Source organism: Sarcophilus harrisii, chromosome 6 (assembly GCF_902635505.1).
Source record: "Sarcophilus harrisii chromosome 6, mSarHar1.11, whole genome shotgun sequence".
Taxonomy (NCBI): domain Eukaryota; kingdom Metazoa; phylum Chordata; class Mammalia; order Dasyuromorphia; family Dasyuridae; genus Sarcophilus; species Sarcophilus harrisii.
The window spans coordinates 136,679,454-136,704,003 of NC_045431.1; the positions used below are offsets into that span (position 1 = coordinate 136,679,454).

The following is a 24,550-nucleotide window of genomic DNA, read 5'->3' on the forward strand; positions in this document are numbered from 1 at the left end:
TTTTTTAATACAACAAAAAAGGAAGGCTCATAGAGGTAAAAGATAAAATGACTAGTGAAAAGAAAAGCTCAGGACTATAGTCCAGGTTTTGTGGCTCAGTCTAACTAACCCAAATGTAGAAAATAGGGATTAATTTATGGGTTTAGCATGGAACTACTAGTCAAATTTCTGATATGAACTTTAAAAAAATTCATCATTCTCTCAAAATCAGAGTTCGAAAACAATTTTGGTTTATTTCTAACAAAGATTTTGATTGAAAAACTTGTTATATATGTAATTAGGACAATGTTTCACAAGTGATTTATGAGCATGTTTCTATTTCCATTTTCCTGCTCATATACAGAGGCTTTCAGATTCCCACCCCCATCCCTTAGATGGAGTTGGTTTTCTGTCATGAAAATTGAATAGAGTTTACAATATAAACTCTATTGACTGTGAATTTAGGGTAAGTAATGAAAAGAAGAATGTTGTTGAGAGTTAGAAAGAGAGTGCAGAGAAAGGCGAAAGAATGATAATGAATTTGGAGGCACAAATACTTAAGAATTCTTCTTTGGGGGTAGCTATATGACAAAGCATGGGCCCGAAGTCAGAAGGACCTGAGATCAAATATGGCCTAAGTATTAAGTATTAAGTTAATACTTACTAACAGTGTGACCCTGGGAAGGTCACATAACTACAATTGCTTTGAAAAAATAAAGAATCCTTTGTGGGTAAATTAACAATTTGTATGCTAAAATTCTTCAAAAAAAAATACTATGGTTGGAAGAACAACCTTAGGATTTGAATAACTTATTTGTGCTCATAGATATAGAATTTAGTAAGTTTCTTGAATTGACTTTTTGATATGTGGAGATGGTGTTTGATTCTTTTTTTTTTCACACTTTCCAATTTAAAAACCTGCTACATGCAGTTCAACTTGGTAGGCATTAGGAGATATGCAAAGTATAAGTAAATCAATGACTGTTCTCAAGAAATGCTTTCCCCCTTATAATTTACCAGTGTCATTCTAAAGTTTATCCTATTCCATGAAATTTGGGTATTTGTTACTTTTTTGAAAAATAATTTGATGTTCCAAAGAAAGTTTTAGGAACTGCAAATTCCATTCATTCCTATTTTCTATTATTAGATCAATTTATATAAGATAGATTGAGAAATAAGAGAAGTAATTAGAAAAAAAAATTCCTTCCATGTCCTTTCAGAATTCATTATTAGAATATATGATATGAAGAAAAAACTCTCAAAAATTTAGCTTACTATGGTGATATAATCAATAACAAGTCTCATTCTCTATCTAAACACATGCTTGCAGATTCTGGAAAGTAGGTTGGTAAATTTCAAGCTCTTCCAATCCCCCCTACAAATACAACAGATTTGTGCCCCAGGGTAAACATAGACTGGTAAAAAAATTCAGGAAGACTTGGGACAGAAGAGGGATACTCCTGATACAACCCGACTAAATCTGAAGAAAGACTCTGGGTTCTTTCTGATTAACATATCTGAAGGGCAAACATTTCCAGGCTAGCTCACAGAAACATCAAATGGGAATCCCTTGGCCTATTTGGTTGTAGCTAAAGCTACAACAGAGAATTTCACCTCCCAGACTGTTTGTCTAGTAGGTGCTTGAGTCTGGGAGGACAGAGTGGACCTCAGCTGATTCCCAAGTTCAGCTGTGCATCCTTGGGTGAAAAGGAACCAGTACTAGGTGAGTGCAGAAACAGTGGGGCAGGGGCATTGCTGGTTGTGAGAACTTGCAGGAGGGTGTAACACTTAGTTTGGGGTTCCTGGTCAGAATGGAATTGAAGGAATATTTGAGGCACCCCCCACCCTACTATTAGAAATGCTTACATTAATAGCTTTTATTTTTAAAAAAATGAACTGGCAAACATTAAAACATATTATGGGACCAGGGAAGACCGGGAATTCATCTTCAGAGGAGACACTTTAGTAAAAATAAAAGCTTCCAACCTAAAGAATATGTGAAATAGCTCCCTTCACAGAAACAATTTACAGAACTCAAAAAATGATTCAACATTAAATTAGAGACATTGAGGAAAAATTAAAGAAAAGTAAAACAGGAAGATAATGAAAAAACAACAAATTAGAAAAGGAGGCACAGAGTCTCTCAAAAATGAAAATAACTCTTTGAAAATTAGAATCAAACAAGGGAAAGCCAGTGAAGTTGATGAGAGACCAAGAAATAACCAAACAGATGATAAAGAATAAGAAAATAGAACAGAATATGAAACATCTCATAAGAAAAACAAATCTGGAGAACAGATCAAAAAGAGAAAATATAAAAATAATTGGACAACTAGAAAATTGTGGCCTTTAAAAAAGAGAACCTTTATGAAGGTTCTATGAAGAATGAATGGAATGAAAGAAATAATTCTAGAAAATTGTCCTGGAGTGATAGAACATAAGACGAAAGTAGAAATAGAAACAAGCTACCAATCTCCACCTCAAAGAGATCCTTTGTGGAAAACACATGGGAATATAAGTGCCAAATTTTGAAACCCCCAGATCAAAGAGAAAAATTTTGCAAGGAACAAGAAAAAAACAATTCAAATATGCTGAAGCTATAATTACAATTATACAGGATTTAGTAGCTACAATAAAAGACCGCAGGTCTTTGAATCATATTTGCAGATAATCAAAAGAATTAGGCCTGCAGTCTCTCTCTCTCTCGCTCTCTCTCTCTCTGTATATATATATATATATATATATATATATATATATATACACACACACACACACACAGAAAAATTATATATAATCTTCAATGAGACAAAAATGGGCCTTTGACATACTTGTAGATTTTCAGGACTTTCTAGTAACCAAACCTGAACTTAACAGAAAATTTAACATATAAAAGATCAATTTTAAGGTATTCAACATGGACAAACTGTTTAAACATGGACAAATTATTTGTTGTTTGTTTTTTTTTAACATGGGAAATTTATATTGTATGTTTAAGATTTACATCAACAATAGGGTAAGCTCAAAAGAAAGATTAGCAGAATAAAGGTAAAAATAGTAATTATGTTATATAAATGAGGCGCAGAGGAAGAATAGACACAGGAGCATTAGACGGAAAGAGTGCTTGTAGTTCTGAAAACCAAATTATGTAGCAAATGGGTTCATTAGGCAATACTATATATACCACAAAGGGCATAGCACCTTCCAAAATCTATAAAGAAATAAGGGAGGAAGGATGGACAGATGGGGAAGCAAAGGGTGAGAGAAGAAGACAGTGGAGGCATCCTTGGGTGGGAGGAGGTTAAATTATAGTAAGCCAAGTTGTAGACCTTAATTTAATGAAAGTTAGCAAGGGTAGGAAAGATTTGGGTATCTGAGGTATGTGTGCATGTGAATGTGTATACGTATTTATACATACATATCTATACATAAATGTATCTTTTCTCGACTATATGTTACTTGAGGGTGTTAATGGAGATGAAAGGGATCTATATGTATTTTTATGTGTGTATCTATGTGCATGTATATATCTATATATGTATATATAAATATATCCTTTCTTAATTATAGCCTGCTTGGGTGGGGGGAATGAAAGGGGGAAAAAAGAATAAAGTAAGTAAGGTGTGAAGCTTAAACAAAAGAATTTTTGTTTAATTACAGGAATTAAAATTAATTGTTTTTATTAGTTAGTTAATTAAAATAAAATTAATTAATAAAAATTTTAAAAATTAACTAAAGGAATTAAAGAAAATATGGACACTCATGAATATAATTTTACACACATATATATACTTTCTTAAATTGGTATTTGTTACATATTTTGAATCCTCCCTGATGTTCTGCTGAGCAAATAACAATGTTCTCTTTTGTTTTGTATTGCTTTTCTGTTTTCTTTTTGCTTGTTCTGTTTCTTCAAATAAAATGAATTTGGAAAATTAAAAAAACAAAACAAAACACATGCTTACAATATGGTCAAGATATATTGAATTGAATAGCATGTAATATCAAGATCTGGGACTAGTCTAAACTCATTAATAATTGTTTCCCAGATCATTTGTCAAATAGATTAAAGCTAAGAAGGTTCCCTCCTTTAAAAAACAACAACAACAACAACAATCACCACCACTACCTCACAGTCTTGAGGATATTCTAAGATCCATAGTGTCCTCTTCAATCTAGGCTTATTTGAGCTTATGACACATAGAGATAGTATCCCATGGAAGTCTTTTTTTTTTTTTCAATCTTTCCTCTCATTCTGAGTTTCTTGGTCAAATTGACTACAGGGTGAGTCAAGATTGTGAGATGCATTTTTTTTTCCTATTTCTTAAAAAGTCACACTTTCCATAATTAAGATGAAAATCACCTAAAAAAAAACCTCACATTATTTTAACATATTCTGGTTTTGGTAAAAAATTAGAAGCCTGAAATTCAAACTAGAAATGGGAATACAAATTAAGTGCCAAATTTAGTTATATGAAGTAGTAAATATCATGCTGAAGGCATTTATCTGCTACATTTCACTTTATTCTTTCCCCTAACGATTTAATTATTTTCCCCTCTTGGAAACCTTTCATTAAAGGAAACAATGTTACTATTAAAGATTCCATTGCATTCTTGATCTTTACCTCATTTCAAGTATTCAGAGTTATCAGCATTCAAACTGGTTACAAACTTGAATTAGATGTTGATATAAAACCACTGTCCTTGTCCACAGAGTACTCAACTAATTTTCACTAAATTTCCGTACTGTCTCTAGAGAGATTTGGAGGAATATAGGAAATTTTCCTGTTCTATCTCCAGTGAAGATCTAATACTGATACTGTAAACTCCTCTTTGTCTGAATATCATCAAGAATATGGTAAAGCTTCTCATCTTCAAGTTGATCATTTAGTCACAGAATCAGAACCTTGGTCTATTCTGCTATCTTAGGGCAAAAGATCACTACTTAGACCAATTCAAACTTATGGAGCCTTTTCTGTTATTAACAGATTCCAAACAGTAGCAATGGCTTCCCAGTCTTTAAAAAATAAAAAAAAAATTAATAAAGTTTTCACGAAGATCTCTATTCCTGCTCACCTGCTATACTCTCATTCAGTTGCTTTTGATTCTCTAATATAGGGAGTTCTGATTTTAGAAGTGTAGTTTAAACTCTTTGAGCAAGATTAGTTGCCAGGAATCTTCCTCTACATCATCAGCTCGAGGGTCACTCCCTCCTATCTACCATCGCCTTCCAATTCTGCATCATCTATATGACCTCTTACACAGGATCACAGTATGCTTTTTGGATTTTTTTTAAATTATTATTTAATTCAGAGAAATTATAAAGAAAGCAAATAATAAAATGCTAAAATATTAAAAATTAAAGAGGATAGCATTTGATTACAATGTTCCTATGAAAGTTTTTAACATATCAGAGGGATACAACTTCTTCAAACACAAGGTATGTTGTTTTCAATATGATTGGTTAACAGTGTGCAATAAAACTATTAGGATCCACAATACTCATAACATACAAAGATTAAATTTGTATCAGACAAGACTGCCATCTTGTGGAGACATGCTAGAATAGGGGAAGGGTCCATTGTCCCTAAAGGTGACATTTTATCTCCCTCCAAAAGTTTTTTGGATTCCATTCTTTATTCCATATTGTTGCCAATTGATCCTCTAGGCAAAAGAATTGAGACAGCATGAAATTGAGCACCATAACTTGTGCAAAAGACTCCCTGGATCTAGAAATGGCAATTTTGAGGCGAGCCATCACATCATCCTATCATTTAAATATATGTTTATAGAACCATTCTCTCACTTTGAGTAGGTAATTAGCCTTAAGTGCTCTGCAGTCTTAGATTCAAGTACACCTTTTCAGAGTTCCAGCTCTCTATAAAAATCATATCTGGATTATCTATAAAAGACAATAAAATAAAGTTTTCTATCAATGCTAATAGTATATTGGTAGTAGAAAGAAGAGAAAAAAATAGGCCACACTAAATTTTTAGAAATGCTGTTGTTGAATTAATTATGTGCTAAATATTATAAAGATCCCCTTAAGTTAGTAGAGACAATTAAATATATGACAGTACAATGGGGGAACAACCTGGCAGAAGTGAGGGGAAAACATATAACACATTATTATGAGGTATAATAAAAGAAAGCGGAGAAGTAAGTACAAAATTTACAGGCCTAACTTCAAAAAAAGGGTCGATCAATGGCATCATTAATTAAAAACATGGAGGGATACTCTTTGTGTATAAATATATACATATATACTATTTTAGTTTAAGCTCCACTGATAAGTACAGATATTCAAGTATATAAGTAATAGACTAATAAAATATGAAAAGTAAGCATATGAGATGAAACTTAATTTTTTAAAAGTAAGAATTGTCATGTATCCAATGTTTCATTATGTATTAATAAACTTCTATTATTTACCAATAGTTTTATTATTTTCCCCAAATTTGTACATATAAATGTTGATGTGCCAGGGACAATTTGTCCTTATGTTATCCTTTAAAAAGTTTTTTCCCTACATATGTGTCATTGTTTTTTATCATGTCTTTATATAGTTGTTGATATCTTTTTTCTTTTTTTCTCTCATTTTGTATTACTTACATAATTTCCTAAATTTCTTTAATTTTTTTCATAATTCCTATGAAGCTCAATATATATTCCAATTACACTTATTTATTATAATTTATTCAGGCATTATTTCATCATTGACATTTTTTCCTAAGTGGGATTTTATTTTTGTACTTCTAGTAATAACTTTGTAAAAATACTTTTTTCTTTTCAATCAATAACTTTTTTTTGTGGCATAGCTCCAGTCATTGAAATACTTGTATTCAACTATTTGAGAAAGGGTGTTTTTCTTGAGTTGTTTTTCCTAGCCTTAATTCATTTTTGTGCCATATCTGTTGTTCGACGAAATAAAAGTAAATGAAATGAGAATCTCAAATTCACATTAACAGTCAGATTCCAAAATTACTTTGTAGATAGAAAAGGACTACCCTATTAAGATTTTGTTCTATAATAGTGTGGATTATGTCTGCATTTCAGAAATCATGATGAATTCTAACATTTTATATACATTTTAATACATTTATGTGTCATACAATTATTATATGCTTTTAATAAAAAACAAAATTATGATTTTAAGTCTGGATGAACATAGAGTTTTGAAAACTGTTTTTATTCAAACATCAAATTAATCTTTTAAAAAAGTTTGAGAAATAAAATCTATCTATTACTAAATAAAATTAAAACTAAAAGACTTACTTTATTAAGATCAAAGGAAGAAACTGAAAGGGTCCCTTGAAATTATTTCATCTGACTATTCATTTTACAGGTGAAGAAACTGAGATTTAGAGAAATTGTCTTTTTTCCAACATCAAAGAAGCAATAAGTGGGAAAGCCTTAAGTATCATCAGGAATAAAAAAGAAATCTTTGTTTTATATGTTGGGAATACTTTAAAGTAAAAATACTAAAATGTTGAAAAGTGATGTTATGGGTTGACATGTAAGATGCTAAAACATAGAAAAATATATAGTTAGTTATTAGATTAAACATCAATATTCTTCATATTACCTAAAGTGAAATTTAAAATAATTATAAGCTAGCATTTATGTAGCACTTTTGATTTTTGCAAAGCAATTTGTAAATATTATCTTATATGATCTTCACAACCTTTGGAAGCAGGTGTTATTATTACCCTCATTTTAATGATGATGAGATTGAGATATAGGGAATTTTAAACGATGTTAGCACTACACCCGTGACTAGTAAGCATCTGAGTCTAAATTGGAACTCAAATAATCCTGATTCTAGGTTCAGTGCTAGATAGTGTATTATCTAACTGCTTAAAAAAAAAAAAACAGATCCTTAATATTATTTCTTTTTTTTATGTGATACATTTTACATTAATAGAGTTCTTCACTTATATTTACATGTGACTTTACATTTCTCAATAACCGTTTTTCATGAAAAAAAAATACATTCCAAAGTTGTTTTGTTATTTAGCAACACAACTCATTTTGAAGACTTATTAAATGTAATTCTAGTTAAATTCAATTCAGTAAACACATATTAAGCACCTAGTACTTGGTATGGGTTGGTTTACAAACATAAAAGTAAAATAGTCTTTAAAAAAAAGATGTTACATTCTACTTTGTTTTTAAAAAAAGACTGATTACATTCTTACATTAGGGATAGCTAAGTGGCATAGTGTCTAGAAGCAAAGTCTTGGAGTTATGAAGAGCTATGAAGCTAAGTTAAAATAGAGCCTCAGATACTTACTATGTAATTTTAGCAAGTTAATTAACCCTATTTGCCTCAATTTCCTCATTTGTAAAATGATCTGGAAAAAGAAATGGCAAATCATTTCAATATCTTTACAAGGAACCCCCAAATGTTGTAATGAAGAGTTTTACACAACTGACCAAAAAAACATTCTTTTTTGGGGGGAATATGATTTCTGTACAGAGAAAAAAAACACAAAATATTTACAAAGTATGAAGAAGGTATTTTAAAGTAATTTTAAAAATAAGAGAGTGCTGAGAATAGGGTGGTAGTGTCAAGAAAGGTTTCATGTAGGAGTTGACATCTGATTTGTGCTTTGAAGAAAGTTGAAGAAATTTTGAGACAAAGTTAGAAAAGTTCATTATAAAATATAAGGGAAACTATGCACTAAGGCATTAAAATGGGAGATGGAATGTCATGTATAAGAATAGTTAGTTTGACTGAAAAATAGAGTACATAATAGGGAGTAATGATATACTGTGGAAGGAGGGAGGGAAGGAGCAAGAGCAAGGACAAAACCAAATATTTAATAAGTGCCTAAGCTCTCTTATAAATATTTTCTCATGAGCCTCACAATAACCATGGGAGGTAGATAAAAGTATTGTTTTTATTTTATAGTTCAGGAAATTAATTTCCAATATATTACATATTCTTATGAGGTATAAAATTATTCCAATATGTTACTTATTTACATATATCTTTCATAGATAGGCTACTACTAAGGATTTTTTAATAGGGTAATGACATGCTCATGTGTTCATTTTAGAAATATCAGGGGCAGCTAGGTGGTGCAGTGGATAAAGCACCAGCCCTGAAGTCAGGAGGACCTGAGTTCAAATTTGACCTCAGACACTTAATACTTCCTAGCTGAGTGAGCAAATCACTTAACCCTAATTGCCTCAGAGGAAAAGATCATTCAGCAGGTGAGACACAAATGAATTACAGAAAGGAGAAATTAAAAGAAGAACTAATTAGGAAACTGTTTCATTAGTCTAATTAAAAATACTAAGAGCTTAAAGCAGGACAATACTTATTAGAGATGAAAACAGGGTACACATGTGAATGATATTGTAGAAGCAAAATTGAGGACTCTGAAAATAATCAGAATGGAGGCAAAAGAGAGAAGAGAGTTAAATATGACATTAACTTCTGAACATAAATGATTACATTAATTTTGGGAACTTCAACAGAAATAGGGAACTTCAAGAAAGTTTAAATAAAATATGACACGTTGAGCTTAAGATGCTTATAGGCCAGATAGGTGGCCATCTAACAGGCAGTTTGAGTATAGGACCCGGACTTACAAAATACTACTAGAACTAGATTTTCAGATCATCATCATCATAGAAAGGCTAATTGATCCCATGAGATCATGAAATTACCTAGGGAGAGAGAAGAGAATAGGATACAGGAGAGAAACAAGGGGACACAAGCCTGATAATTGCCCAGCAAAAAAGGAATGACTGCACAGGAAAAGGTAGATAGGAAGTAAACCAAGAGAAAAAAAAAAGAGTATGTCTATGAATCATAAATATTGTATGTGTGCATAATATGTAATATATTATTTGATAATAAAATATCTTCCATGCTTTTGCTTGGGTTTCAAAATCAAGTGATACTAAAATGTATTGATGCCATTTTTATATCTACTCCTAAAATTAACTAAATGTTTTGTTTATATGAATTTTTTTTCTAATGTTGAAATATTTTTGCATCCTTGGTATAAATTCACCTTAGTAATAAATACTTAAATAAAAACTTAAAATAGTAATATTTGATAGATTGTTGTAGTCTTTTTGTAAAGATTTATCTTTAAATTTTGCATCAATATTCATTGCTGAAATTAATCTAAGATCTTTTTCTCTATTTTATCTTTACTTGGTTTTGGTATCATAATCAAATTTGTCTCAAAAGTAATTTGGTAGAGGGCTTTCTGTATCAGCTATTTAGGAGAAAATAAATATGGATAATATTTTGATCTTTAAATATTTGATAGCATTTATCTGTAAATTTTGTTCTCTTCAGGGATCCTTTTCCCTTCCCTTAATGTCTTGGTCAATTTGTTTTTCTTACGCTTAAGAATTTAAACCTCTACTTGTTTCTCTTGGACATTTTATTATTTTTTTTAAAAGGAAATAATCTATTATTATTAACATTTTATTTTCCTGGCATATAATTGTATATAGTAATCTCTGGTAATCCATTTTGTTTCCATTAGTCATTGTGAATTCAACTTGTTTGTTTTAATTTATGGTAATTTAATTTCCTTCTGTGTTTGGAAAGAGTCAAATTAACTAGCTACTATGAAAGGCAATTTTGTAGAAGTTTTCAAAATGTGCTTCTTATACCCTTGAGGGTCCCTGAAACCCTTTCAGGAGGTCCTCAAGGTCAAAACAATTTTTACAATAATTCTAAGATGTTATTTGCATATTGAAGTTATTCCTTTTCCAACTATGTATCTGTGTGAGCATAGATTTTCTTACTATACTTCAACCAAAATAACACACTGCAGCAGATTGTCTGCAGAAAAAGATATGGTAATCCAACTTTCTTTTATTAAGTCAGACATTAAAGAAATTAGTGAAAGTATATATAAATCCATGCCACTTTTCTCACTATTTTATTTTGTTTTTGAGAATATATAGTTATTTTAGGTAAAAGTACATTAATTGTGTTAACACGCATTTGGTTTGTCATTGTTATTTTAAATTAATAAACATTTTAAATTTTATATTGCTAATTTCTAATGTGGTAAATATTAATAGATATGACCCACATAAACTAAAGCTCTTTGGCATCCTCAATTATTTTTAAGATTATAAGGGGATTCTGAATTTCAGAGGTAGTGGAGAGGGAACTCTGGAAATTATTCTATTAGCTCTGGAACTAATAATTTTTGCCTTCAGGGTCCATCTCTGACATACTGGTATAGCATTTAAATTTCCAGATTCTAAGCAGTTCACTAAGACTACTATTTGCAGAGAAGGTCACAATCCACTATTTTACTAATCATATTCGTTTAGAGAACAATAATATTTTAGTTTATCAGTTCTGTTGTCTTTATTTTCAATCTAGATTCTTCCTCTTATAGTTGCTTCAGTGTTATTAGTTTGCTGGTTTTCTAATATTTAAGAGTTCAATTCACTATTTCCTTTTAAAGATGTTAACGTATTTTCAGAAATATGTATTCTACAAATCATTGACTACATCTCATGTGTTTTTTAAAGTTGACCCACTTATTTGTGATGGCTTTACTTAATCTATATTTAAGCGGTAATGCTGGAGAAACTGAGGCAAGATAGAGATTAGAGAGTTTTTAATATTTTATTTGAAAGGGAGAGATTTACTGCGACCAAATGGATCCATGGTTTGGTCCCAGGGCTGAATGAGATATCATCTCCAAGAATCCAGTATCTGGCAGCCAATGTGAGTTCTCCATGACATATTTATACACAGTAGCTAAACAAAGGAGCCAGAATCTCCAGGTAGGAACCATTAATCTGATTCTGACAGGTTGGGGGGTAGGACCATAAATTCTAACTAATGGGGAGGTAAGAAAGTGTCTGGCTACAGACAGAAAGTCTGGACTCCCCCTTTTTGAGTTTACACATCAACAATTTATAACCTCTGAGTTATACCAGTCTTATTGAACCGGGGGGTGGGGTGGGCAGGAGGGTTTGCAACTAAGGGGATTGAGGCAGAACAATTAAGGAAACTGAGGCAGAACACTTAGGGAAACTGATATAGAATCAATTTAGGGAAACTGACTCAGGACAATTAGGAAAACTGAGTCAGGACAATTAGGAAAACTGAGTCAGAACAATAAAAGAGAACCGTAGTACAAGTGTATATCTTATCTCATGTTTCTTTTCTTGATTATTATTTTTATTATTCAATGCTCTAAAAAGAAATGTTTATTTTTGTTCAATATCTTAAAATACTTATGTTATCTTTATTCCTTATTGAGAATGATCTCCAACATTTATTGATCATGAACACCATTAAAAAATGTGAACCCTTATACATACAACTACACATACCCACATACATACACATGCATATGCATACATACATGTGCATATAGTCTATGTATTACATAATTTACTGCAAAGGATTTTCCAAATGTTTTAATAGCTATGATGACTTTGGGGTCACACTGTGTATTATGAACATTAAATATGTATGAAAATTTAAAATATATAATTAAATAGCATACTAATCACTTTTTTATTTAATAGTATAACACTTTTCCTTTGTTCTCACTAAAAGAGAGAACAATATAATTAAATACATTTCATTGTTTTTTGAAATTTCAATAGTTTGTTATAAAGTTATTCATTCAAATTCAGCTTATTTAGATACTTGGTTTTAATGGTTCTTATAACTGAAAAAGATACCTTACAGCACACATAGAAGAAATTTTTAAACTTTACTTTGTAAATCATAATACTCATTTTTCAATCTCATTCACTAGTTATGTAATTTTGGTTGAAATTTGGTTAATATTTCAACATTTAAATTTTTTTAATTTTCTAAAAATTAAAAAAAATTATATATTTTTAGATATACAGATTAAGGTCAAAGGGCAGGTAAAAGGAACTGGATCAGTGATAAGATTTTCTTTCTTTAAATATTATGGGTTTTAACTATTATTAACAAATATCTCAAAGGATAATAGACCCTTATTTCCCTTGTTTTTACCTTTTATTACACAAACATCATTTTTTTCATTCATTTTAAAATTTTGGATTCCAAATTTTCTTCATCCAGTCCTTCCCATATACAACGAGGAGGCAAGCAATATGTTTTCCATTATACCTCTGAAGTCATGCAAACTATATTCCATATTAGCTAGGTTTAAAAAAAAAAGTAGGAGATGAGGATTCTGAGAATATGGTGGAATAAGATAGGAAGTTACTGAATATACCAAATTCCTTTACAAATAGTTAAAATTATGCCTCAAAATGAACTTTTATGTGGCAGAAATAATGAAAAGTTGGGATAAAGCAGTTTTGCACTCCAAGACTAAGGCTCTCCTGCTGTCATCAAAAAATGCTTTTATTCTCTTCAGTCCTTCCTGTTATTGTAAGCTTCAGCTTAGTCTTGTACCCTAAAACCAAATCTAGGGACTCTGTTCTCTCTAGCCAGTGACCACAATCATAAGGATATACACCTCTGGGATCATGCCATAGCATGCTCACTCCTCCTCACCTCCAGCCATAGCCTAATACTTGGCCTTGTTTGTTGATGTTCAAAGGTATCTCTGCACTTTAGGAAAGGCCAACCTCTCTGGATGGTAGATCTGGCCTGGTTGAAATGCAGGTACTTTATTTTTTTTTTTATTATAGTAATTTTTTATTGACAGAATCCATGCCAGGGTAATTTTTTTACAACATTATCCCTTGCACTCACTTCTGTTCCGATTTTTCCCTCCCACCCTCTACCCCCTCCCCTAGATGGCAAGCAGTCCTATACATGTTAAATAAATTACAGTATATCCTAGATACAATATATGTGTGCAGATCCAAACAGTTTTCTTGTTGCACAGGGAGAATTGGATTCAGAAGTTAAAAATAACCCGGGAAGAAAAACAAAAATGCAAACAGTTTACATTCATTTCCCAGTATTTTTAATTTGGGTGTAACTGCTTCTGTCCATCATTGATCAATTGAAACTGAATTAGGTCTCTTTGTCAAAGAAATCCACTTCCATCAGATTACATCTTCATACAGTATCGTTGTTGACGTATATAATGATCTCTTGGTTCTGCTCATTTCACTTAGCATCAGTTCATGTAATTCTCTCCAAGCTTCTCTGTATTCATCTTGCTGGTCATTTCTTACAGAACAATAATATTCCATAACATTCATATACCACAATTTACCCAACCATTCTCCAATTGATGGGCATCCATTCATTTTCCAGCTTCTAGCCACTACAAACAGGGCTGCCACAAACATTTTGGCACATACTGGTCCCTTTCCCTTCTTTAGTATCTCCTTGGGGTATAAGCCCAGTAGAAACACTGCTGGATCAAAAGGTATGCACAGTTTGATAACTTTTTGGGCATAACTCCAGGTTGCTCTCCAGAATGGTTGGATTCGTTCACAGCTCCACCAACAATGTATCAGTGTCCCAGTTTTCCCGCATCCCCTCCAACAATCATCATTATTTTTTCCTGTCATCTTAGCCAATCTGACAGGTGTGTAGTGGTATCTCAGAGTTGTCTTAATTTGCATTTCTCTGATTAATAATGATTTGGAACACTCTTTCATATGAGTGGTAATGATTTCAATTTCATTGTCTGAAAATTGTCTGTTCATATCCTTTGACCATTTATCAATTGGAGAATGGCTTGGTTTCTTATAAATTACAGTCAATTCTCTATATATTTTGGAAATGAGGCCTTTATCAGAACCTTTAACTGTGAAGATGTTTTCCCAGTTTGTTGCTTCCCTTCTAATCTTGTTTACATTAGTTTTGTTTGTACAGAAGCTTTTTAATTTGATGCAATCAAAATTTTCTATTTTGTGATCAATAATGGTCTCTATTTCGTCTTTAGTCACAAATTTCTTCCTCCTCCACAGGTCTGAGAGATAAACTATCCTATGTTCCTCCAATTTGTTTATAATCTTGCTCTTACTAAATCATGGACCCATTTAGATCTTATCTTGGTATATGGTGTTAAGTATGGGTCCATGCCTAGAAATCCAGGTACTTTAGAATAGATAAATGAATTAACAAACAATTAACCCTGGGGATAATCAAATAAACAAACAACAAGCTAAGGGGCTGCTATGTCAGAGGCATCCTCAGATTCAGGTATTTGTGATCCCTAGGCAGTGTTGATCAGTGGAAAATTGGAGGTCTCTCCTGTGATACTGCATTTAAATCCCAGGTGTCCTGAAAAGAACATGATCCCAGGCTGTGGCTGTGGTTGAAGAGAAGCAAGCACATAGTAGTGAGTGAGGTCCCAGAGACATAGGAAATGCTGGTTATGGTCACTAGATAGAGAGAATTCCTGAATTTGATTCCTAGGCAGAGTAATCAATGAAAGTTTACATTCTCAGGATATGCAGTGACAGGCTTTGTGGGAATAAAAGCATGTGCAGTGACAGGCTTTGTGGGGATCCTGATCAAAGTTCAAGGGGAAAGAAAAGTATCTGAGGCCTCTAGATAGAACTCAGAAAATAAAAGCAAGAAAAACTTGAAGCCTGAGACATTATCCCTTGCACCCCAGAACTAGAGTTTGCCTCTAATATGAAGTTAATCGTCAAGAAATAGCAACTAAATATAGTAAGCAAGAGAGAACAAACACAACTATAGATAAGTTCTGTGGTGATAAGGGAAGATCTGGGTTCAAACTCAGAAAAAGATAGTGAAATCAAAAACAGCAACTTCTATTTTAAAGAAATGTAAAATGGTCACAAGTTCAAAAAGGATTCTTTAAAGAGCTTAAAAAGAATTTTAAAAATTAAATGAGAGACTGAGGAAAAATAGGGGAAAAATAAGTCAGAAAAAAAATCAAGAAAATTATAAGAAAATCAATCAATTAAAAAAAGAAATCCAAAAATTTACAGAAGAAAATACCTTCTTAAAAACTGAGAATTGTTCAAGAGGAAGCTTTTATTAGAAACCAAGAAAGAACCAAATAAAATAAAAAAATAAAAAAAAAATAGAACATGAAACATCTCATTAGAACAATTGATCTTTGAAAAAAAAGAAAGACAATATAAGAAACATTTGACTATCTGAAAGTTGTGAAAATACAAAACAATCTAAACAAATTTCAAGAAATTAAGGAAAATTGCCTTGGAGTTTTAGAGCTAGAGGATAGAATTGACGTTGAAAAAAATTCACGAATTACCAAGATATTACAAGATGAAAACTCACAAGGACATCATAATTATGTTACAAAGCTCCCAGGCCAAGGACAAAAATACTACAACCAACTAAAACGAATCAAATTAAATAGTGTGGAACTGCCTTCTGGTTAACATAAGATGTAGCACCTTCTATGTTGAAAGACCAAAGAGCACTGAACAGGATATTCTGAAGAGCAAAGGAGCTGAATTTGCAACCAAGAATAATTTACCCAGCAAAGCTAAGCATAATCCTTAGTGGAAAAAAATAGATGTTGAATGAATTGAACAATTTTCAGCTATCTATGAATGAAAAACTAGATATGAACAGAACATTTGATCAACAAAAATCTGGAGAAATATAGAAAGACAAACATCAAAGTCCAATTAGAACAGACTCCATAAGGAAACTTTACTTTTTATGTAGGAACACATTATATGTAACTTGTTAGAACATCATTATTACTAGGTAGTTTGAAAGAGATTATATAGATAGAAGGCTTGGGGTTGAATTGAATATGATGGGATGGTTGTAAAAAATGAAATTGAGTAGGGAGAGGTAAAAATAGAATAATTATGTCATACAATGCATACAAACAATGCAAGAATGGAAGACATGTTACAGTAGAAAACAGGAGGGGGTGGAGGACTGGTAATACTAGAACCTTATATACACCAGCACTGGGTTAAAGAAGAAATATATACACATATATGTGTTTATATATACATAGATATAAGTATACATATTTATATATACTTATACACACACATATAGAGCCATATGTGTGTGTGTGTGTGTGTGTGTGTGTGTGTGTGTGTGTATAAAGTCTTCTTAACTTACCGAGAAATTTGAGGGTGAGGGGATAAAATAAGGGAAAGACTCTTAAGAGGGTGTGTAGATTAAGAAATAGGTTCAAGTGAGAGATCAAGGAAGGACTCTTAAAAGAAGTATAGATTAGAAAGATAGTATTAAGAAATAAATTATACATTTGAGGAGGGAGAGGGGTAAGAAGAAACAAAGAGAAAGACAAACATCAAGGAAAATAGAATGGAAGGAAATACACATCTAAAAATTATAACTTTGTGAATGAAAGGAACTTATTTAAATGGAAACAAATAGCAGAATGGATTAAAAATCAGAATTTAAAATATTTAAAATAACTCTTAACAGTACCTATACCATTTATACCCAGTATTTATACCTGGTACACTCATCAAAACAAACACAGGAATGAATATAAACAGAATTACAAAAAGCTTTTTTATACAATAAAATCAGATTTACATAATTAGAGAAACATTAAATGTCATGCTTTAGTAGGGCCAATATTTAAAAAATGTCATTTTTATCCAAACTAATTTGCATATTTATTCACTTCATACCAATTAAATTGCCAAAATATTTATTGTATTGAATCAGAAAATAAGTAACAAAATTCATTTGGAAGAATAAAAAGTTAATAGTATCAAAATAAATGATGAAAAAAAAGTGAAGAAAGGAGGTTTACCAGTACCAAATCTTAAACTAAGTTAAAAGGGAATAATTATAAAACTATCTAAAAAATAGAAAGATTGAACAATGAAATAGAGAAGACAGAATTTACTATAGCAAATAAACATAATGGTTTCATATTTGACAAGTAATTTAGGGATAAGAATTCATTACTTGATAACAAATTATTGAAAAAATTAGAAAGCATTATGGCAGAAAGTGAGTATAGACCAATATCTTACACCTTTTACCAAGATGAGCTCAAAATGAATACATAACTTAGATAAAAAAGAGAGATTACAGGACAATTAGAAGAACATGGAACATTACTTATCAGACTTATGGATAGGCAAACAATTTATGAAACAAGAGATAGAGAGGATTTAGGTTTAAAATGAATAACTTTAACTACATTAAAAAAAAAAAGATTTTGTTCAAGTAAAACAAATACAGCCAAGATCAGAAGGAAAGCAGAAAATTGGAAAAAAAATATAGACAGTATCTCAGATAAAAATTTTATATCTTAAATAGAACTTTGTCAAATATATAAGAATACAAGTCATGCCCCAATTAGAAAATGGGTAAAGGATATAAAGTTTTCCAATGAAGAAATCAAAACAATTTATAGTCTTATGAAAAAAATCTCTAATCATTATTGGTTAGAAAAATGCAAAGTAAAAGAACCAGGAGATATCATTTTATACCTACTGATTGAGGGGAAAAATGAAAAATGTTGGAGGGGATGTAGAAAAATTGGGACACATTTATTTTTGGTGGAATTGTAAATTGATTCAACAATTTTGGAGAACAATATGGAATTATACCCAAAGAGATGTTTAGGGAAAAAAGGAAAAGAACCTATATGTTCTAAAATGTTTATAGCAGCTCTCTTGTGCTGGTAAAGACGTGGAAATTTTGAGGATGTCGGGAGTCTGTCTTCTGAAGAAGGATGAACAAGTTGTGGTAAATGATTGTGATGAAATAATATTGTGCTAATAAAAATGATGAGCTTAAAGCTGTTATAAGAATATGAATAGACTTGCACAAAATAATAAAGAAAAAATGGGCAAAAACAAGAAAATATTGAGCATGTGACAGCAATATTGTTTTAACAAAGATTTTGAGAGAATAAGTTTTGGCTATTAACTATTAGGGACATATGAAGAAAGATGCTGTCTGCATTCAGAGAAAGAAATGATAAATAGAAGTATGTATAGAATTATTTTACACACACACATGCATATTTAAATATTTATGTGGGTGTACATGTGTGTTTGTATGCATATACCTAAGAGTGTCTAACAGTGGCCATCTATAAGAGAGTGTGGTATATGATAACTGCGATATTTTTCAAGAATAATCATGTGCAACTAAATTATTATGAATATTATATGGTCTTAAATTGACTACAAGGAATTTGTATGAAGGAAGATGCTATTTACCTTGAGAGAATGAACTTATAAATAATAGAAATATGTTTTTGTATGTTTTTTTGTGTTGGTATACATACACAACAAATTTTGCCCTCCTTTAGCACAGAGTAGGATGGAGGGAAGGACAAAGGTTCAAAATTTAAAATATAATAGAAATAAGTTTAATTTAATGAAAACACTATGCTTCTGTCTATAACAGAGTTTCATTTCATAACAAATGAACTTTATGGCAGTAGATAACATTTTTCATCAGGAAACCTTTGCAGGTATCTTAGGTCATTTTATTGATCAGAGTAGCTAAATCTTAAACAGTTGATCATCATTACAATATTGCTTACTGTGTGCAATTTCTCCGTGTTCTGCTTATTTCACTTTGTACCAGTTCATATAAATCATCTCAGATTTTTCTGAAACATTCCTCTTAATTGTTCCTTGTAGTTGTTTCATTACAACCACATAGCACAGTTTGTTCAGCCATTCCTCAATTGATAGGCACCCCTTCTATTTCCAATTCTTTCTTGTCACGCATAAGCTACTATAAATATCTTTGTACATTTAAATAATTTACCTTTTTCTTTCTTGGGATACAGACCTAGTGGTGACATTTTTGGGTCATATAATATGTACAGTTTAGTAGCCCTTTGATATAGTTCAAAATTATTCTCCAGAATGATTTGCCCAATTTATAACTTCACCAATAATCCATTAATATTCCTATTTTTCCACCTCCCTTCTAGCATTTGTCATTTTCCTTTTCTATCCTGTTAGCCAATTTGATGGGTAAGAGGTGGTATTTCAGAGTTGTTTACATTAGCAATGCTCTGCTTATTAGTAATTTAAAGATTTTCTTTTATATAACTATTGATAGTTTTGATTTTATCTGAAAAATGCATTTTCCTATTATTTAACCATTAATCATAGAAACTTGTAAAATTTCCCCTTGATTTCCTGTTTTCTTTTTAATTTTGCTGCATTAGTTTGTACAAAAACTTCATTTCATGTAAACAAAAACTATCTATTCGACCTTCCTTGCTCATTTCTTTCTCTAGTTTGGTCTTCCCTTATGCAAAAAACTGACATACATTTTTCCATGCTCCCTTAAATTGATTATATCATCATATATGTATTTTGATCTTATCTTGGTGTATGCTATGAGCTTAATTTCTGCCAAAATACTTTCCACTTTTCCCAACAGGTATGGTCAAATAGTGAGTTCTTGCCCTTAGAGCTTTGATCTTTGGGCTTAATCAAACATTAGGTTAATTTACTACTATATATTGTGTACATAGTCAATTCTCACTGATCAAACCACTTCATTTCTGAGTCAATACCAGATTGTTTTGATGATAATTACTTTGTAACACAGCCTGAAATTTTTTAATACTGTTAGGTTGCCTTCTTATTTTTTTTATTGATTAACTTGATATTTTTGACCTTTTGTTCTTTCAGATGAATTTTTGTCTGTTTTTTCTAGTTTTATAAATTAGTTTTTTTGCTAGTTTGATTGGTATGGTATTGAATAGATAAACTAATTTAGGTAGAATTGTAATTTTTATTATATTGGCTCTGCCTACCCATGAACCATTAACATTCCTTCACTTGTTTAGATCTGTTTTTATTTGCATGAAATAGGTTTTGTATTTATTGCCATATAGGTTCCTAGGCATATTTTGGCAGGTAGACAGACTCTCAAGTATTTTAAATATTCACAGTAATTTTATTTTTAATTTATGGAATAAAACCCACATTTCCACAACACAGCAAAATAAAAAAGATACTTGCAATTATTTTAAATGGAATTTTTCTTAATATATGGAATATATTTTCTTAATATATAGAAATTCAAATTATTTATGTGCACTTATCTCATATCCTGTAACTTTGCTAAAGTTCTTTCCATGACTTTTTTAGTTTACTTTCCATGGATCCCTAACTATACAATGATAATGCAAAATAGAGGCTATCATTTCCCCTATATTATGGTTGGGAAAACTGAGACAAATAGAGGTTAATTAATTTGTCCAGAGTCACTGCAAGTGTCTGAGTTTAGGTTTGAATTCAGGTCTTCCTGATTATAGATCTACTACTTTAAACATTATGCCTTGTTGCCTTTAAGAGGGGCAAAAAGGAGGCTGAAACTGGTGTAAAATGTAGATATATAATCTGAAGAAAACACAGGTACCTTGAGTATGCTTTTTACTTGTTACATACATATATATTCATGTAAATATGGCTATATGTCTATATCCTGGTTATAATGGGATAACTTGAAAGAAGCTATAGCTTATGAAAGATTCTTAAGGATTGATAAAATCAGAGTGTTTCAGATAAGTGACATAAAATGTACACATAGGGATAAAAACTAGATTTGTGATTCCCTCAATGTAGAAAACTCTTAGAGGTAAAAAATGTAGGTGGACATTTCTTCTACAATTTAAAGATTTAGAGAGTTACTACAATCATAAAAGGTCAAATGACTTGCCCAGGGTCACACAGCCAGCATATATATATATATATATATATATATATATATATATATATGAGAAAGGATTCCAATGTAGGTCCTCTAAAAAGCCAGTTCTCACTGCCACTTCAGCCCTTTATTTACATCCTCAGTGAGAGTTTAAAATATGCAAATATAGAATGGCAAATAAAAGGCAAGTTGTTGGAAGAGAAGCTTTGGAGTTTGTGTGTATATAGATTCTAAAGTGTAAATTTAGATTCTGGTCTAAATAATGATGAGTATAATGACTTCACTAGAGGGAAAGGTCCAATAACCAGAGGAGGAATTAAGGAGGTTAAAGAAAAGTGACATTGAAGTGCAAGTGAAGTAGCCTCAAAATCCCCTTAAAGGATTGCAATCCTAATTATCCTTAAATACTAACATGTCTACCTATGTCTTTTACTGAATTGGATCCTGGGTCATCTGCATTTTTAAAAAAGCCCCAAATAAAGCCCTTTGGAAGATAAATTAAATACTAGATTAGAAGGGACCATATAGGCCAGATTTGGGTGCTATGGTTAAACTATGTGGTAAAAGCTTAGACCAAAAAAAAAAAAAAATCTGTTCTCTAGTAGAGCTGTCATTCAGTTCTACCAAAACATCCTCCATGGAAGAGCAACTCCTTCCTTCGGATTTTATATGTATATAATACTTACTAAGCTTTCTTTTCTATGATAGAGTATTTTGGTTATACATTTCAATGAAATAATACTGTTCTTCAATTTGATTTGGTTTAGATTTCCGTAATTCTCGAATCACCCCCTTACATCTCAAAAATCACGGGAAGACAAGGGAGGGAAAAGAACACAGTTTGGAAAGTAATTGGCATTATCTGTCCTTTTAAAACTTTGAAATTAGGAGTTTAATAATAGCTTTCTAGGTCTCCTCCCTTAGTGGCTATGTGTCCCTGATTTTTCAATCAACCGGGCTAATTCCATTCAAGAACAGGAAAAGTGAAACCTGTTGTAGTTACAAGGTTAAAAGATCAAGATAAAATGTGTAGGTGACTTTTAACCTTTTCAAAAAGGCTTTCCCATTAAAAAATATTTCACAAGCTTATGTTTTTCCTCCCCTTAACTCCTCCCCCCACCCCTTAGTTGAAGATTCCACTGGAAATGAGAACACTATTTTGTTTCTCCCTCGGATTGCAGATAGGGGGAGAAGGTGGTTATTAGAGAGAAGCTCTCTGTCTCTTTTCTCCCTCTGCTTGATGGCACTGTTATCTCTTTCACTAGCTCCTTCTCCTAGGTGATCCATATCTAGGCAACGTGCAGGCTTGAAGCTGCCAAGCTTTCTCTCTCACTGCATCCATCCAGCCAGGAAGCTCCAAAAAGAGCCTACAACCCTATCAGCTGCTCTGCTTTGCCTTGCTTTAGACACCGCTGCTCCCGCCAGCCAGCCGGCCGATCGCCTGCTGCACTACCTGCCATTACGGCCAGACAGTTGGGTTTCCCCCTCCTTCCGAAGAAAGGGAATTTTCTCTGCATTACTATCTGCATTACCTCGAAGTTTACTGCGCCCTCCGCCCCCTACCTTGGCAAAGGGGCTTTTTTTTTTTTTTTTTTTTTTTCCCTGCAGGAAGGAATCTCGCTGCTCCCTCTGGTACTGGTATTGGATTCTTCTCCTCCCTCCCCCCTCCCCAATTAAGGCAAGGATTAGGTATTCTCCACGGGTTGTTTCGGTGGAGGTTGATGTTTCGGGTTTCTATTTATTTATTTATTTATTTATTTTGGTTGAGGGAGGAGGGGCGTTGAACATCCGGCAGGAGGTAGGGGCGGGGTGGGGGCGGGGGCTACGGGTTGTTGGAAGTTGCCATCCGGCTAAACCTGGACGGATTCTTCATTGGCCGGGCCGCCCTCCCTCCAGCTGCCTGCCTAAGAGATGGGGCTGGTTTGATAACCACAGCTGCCCCACAGCACTCAAGGCTGGATGCATTTCTTTAGTCAAACTGCAAACAACTCTGGGGATGCCAAAAAGCCCTTCAAAGTGACACAGCTAAGCGAAGGAGCCCTTCTGGTTTTGGAATTACCCTCATATCCCTTCGCCTTCTTCGTCAGCTGCCAAACCTTTCTTCCAACAATCGGATTTTTTTTTTTTTTTTCTTTAAAGCTTCTCTAAACTCCATCGTTTCCTGAAACTCTTCCGACTGTACACATTATAAATATAGATATAGATTTAAAAAACCACATATCCATATACAACACAGGAGGATATGGAAGTTTTCCCCTTGCTCTTGGTTATGTCCATCTGCTGGTCTCGAACCTGGGACTCAGCGATTGCGGATTCAATCATTCACATCGGTAAGAATGGGGTCCAGCGAATATTGGGGACCTTTATATATCTGTTGTACTATGCCTTTCTTCTATTTCTCTTTTTATTTTTCCCTTCTCGCTTGCTTGAGCCCTCTTCTGTTCAATGTCCCTTTGCTCCTCCATCCGTCTTATATTTGCTTTACTATTATTATTTTTAATAATGAAGCTGCTTAAATCTTGACTTATGGTGGGTTGTTGAAAGTCGTTCTTGTGGTTTTGGATGGGTATCTGTATATTAGGGGGTTAGGGTAGTCAGTAGATGCTGAATATAAGTGTGAGGGCAAAGAAGTTTAATTTAATGTACCTTTCCTTGGCTACTTATTTGCTCCTTTGAAGGATTGTTTTTTGACAGCAGAAGGTATGAGATATATTTCTAAAAAGGAATGGAAAGGATTTTTTTTTCGAGCAAACAGGTGGTTTGGCAACGTGAGTCGGTTCAATTCCCCAGTTCTTTTCCCACCGTGGTTAAAAAGGCTGTTGAATTTTATCACCACCAGCCTTCTTCCTCCTCTTTCTTCATTCCCTCCTTCTCCCCCCTCCCCTCCGCGCGCGCTCAGGAAGCTGTCCCTAGCAGGCATGATAACTGCATGAGAGAGCTCTCTACCAGGAGAATGTGAGCAGGAAAAATTGGGCCGGCGAGGCTGGCTGGAACAGATCTTCTATGTCATCGCTCCCT

The 24,550-nt window shown here is 32.5% G+C and overlaps 1 protein-coding gene and 1 pseudogene across 2 annotated transcripts in view; one reads left to right on the forward strand and one right to left on the reverse strand.

Annotated features, from left to right (window-relative positions):
- Nucleotides 1-4,783: 4,783 nt before the first annotated feature.
- On the reverse strand, nt 4,784-22,992 carry LOC116420056 (annotated as a pseudogene).
- A 367-nt stretch (nt 22,993-23,359) lies between these two features.
- GRID2 (glutamate ionotropic receptor delta type subunit 2) overlaps nt 23,360-24,550 on the forward strand; it is a 1,791,455-nt gene continuing 1,790,264 nt past the window's right edge. For both annotated transcript variants that reach the window (XM_031941365.1, XM_031941366.1), the window contains exon 1: nt 23,360-23,862. In XM_031941365.1, the coding sequence (XP_031797225.1) occupies nt 23,775-23,862 (88 nt within the window). In that variant the 5' untranslated portion in view covers nt 23,360-23,774. The remainder of the gene's footprint in view (nt 23,863-24,550) is intronic.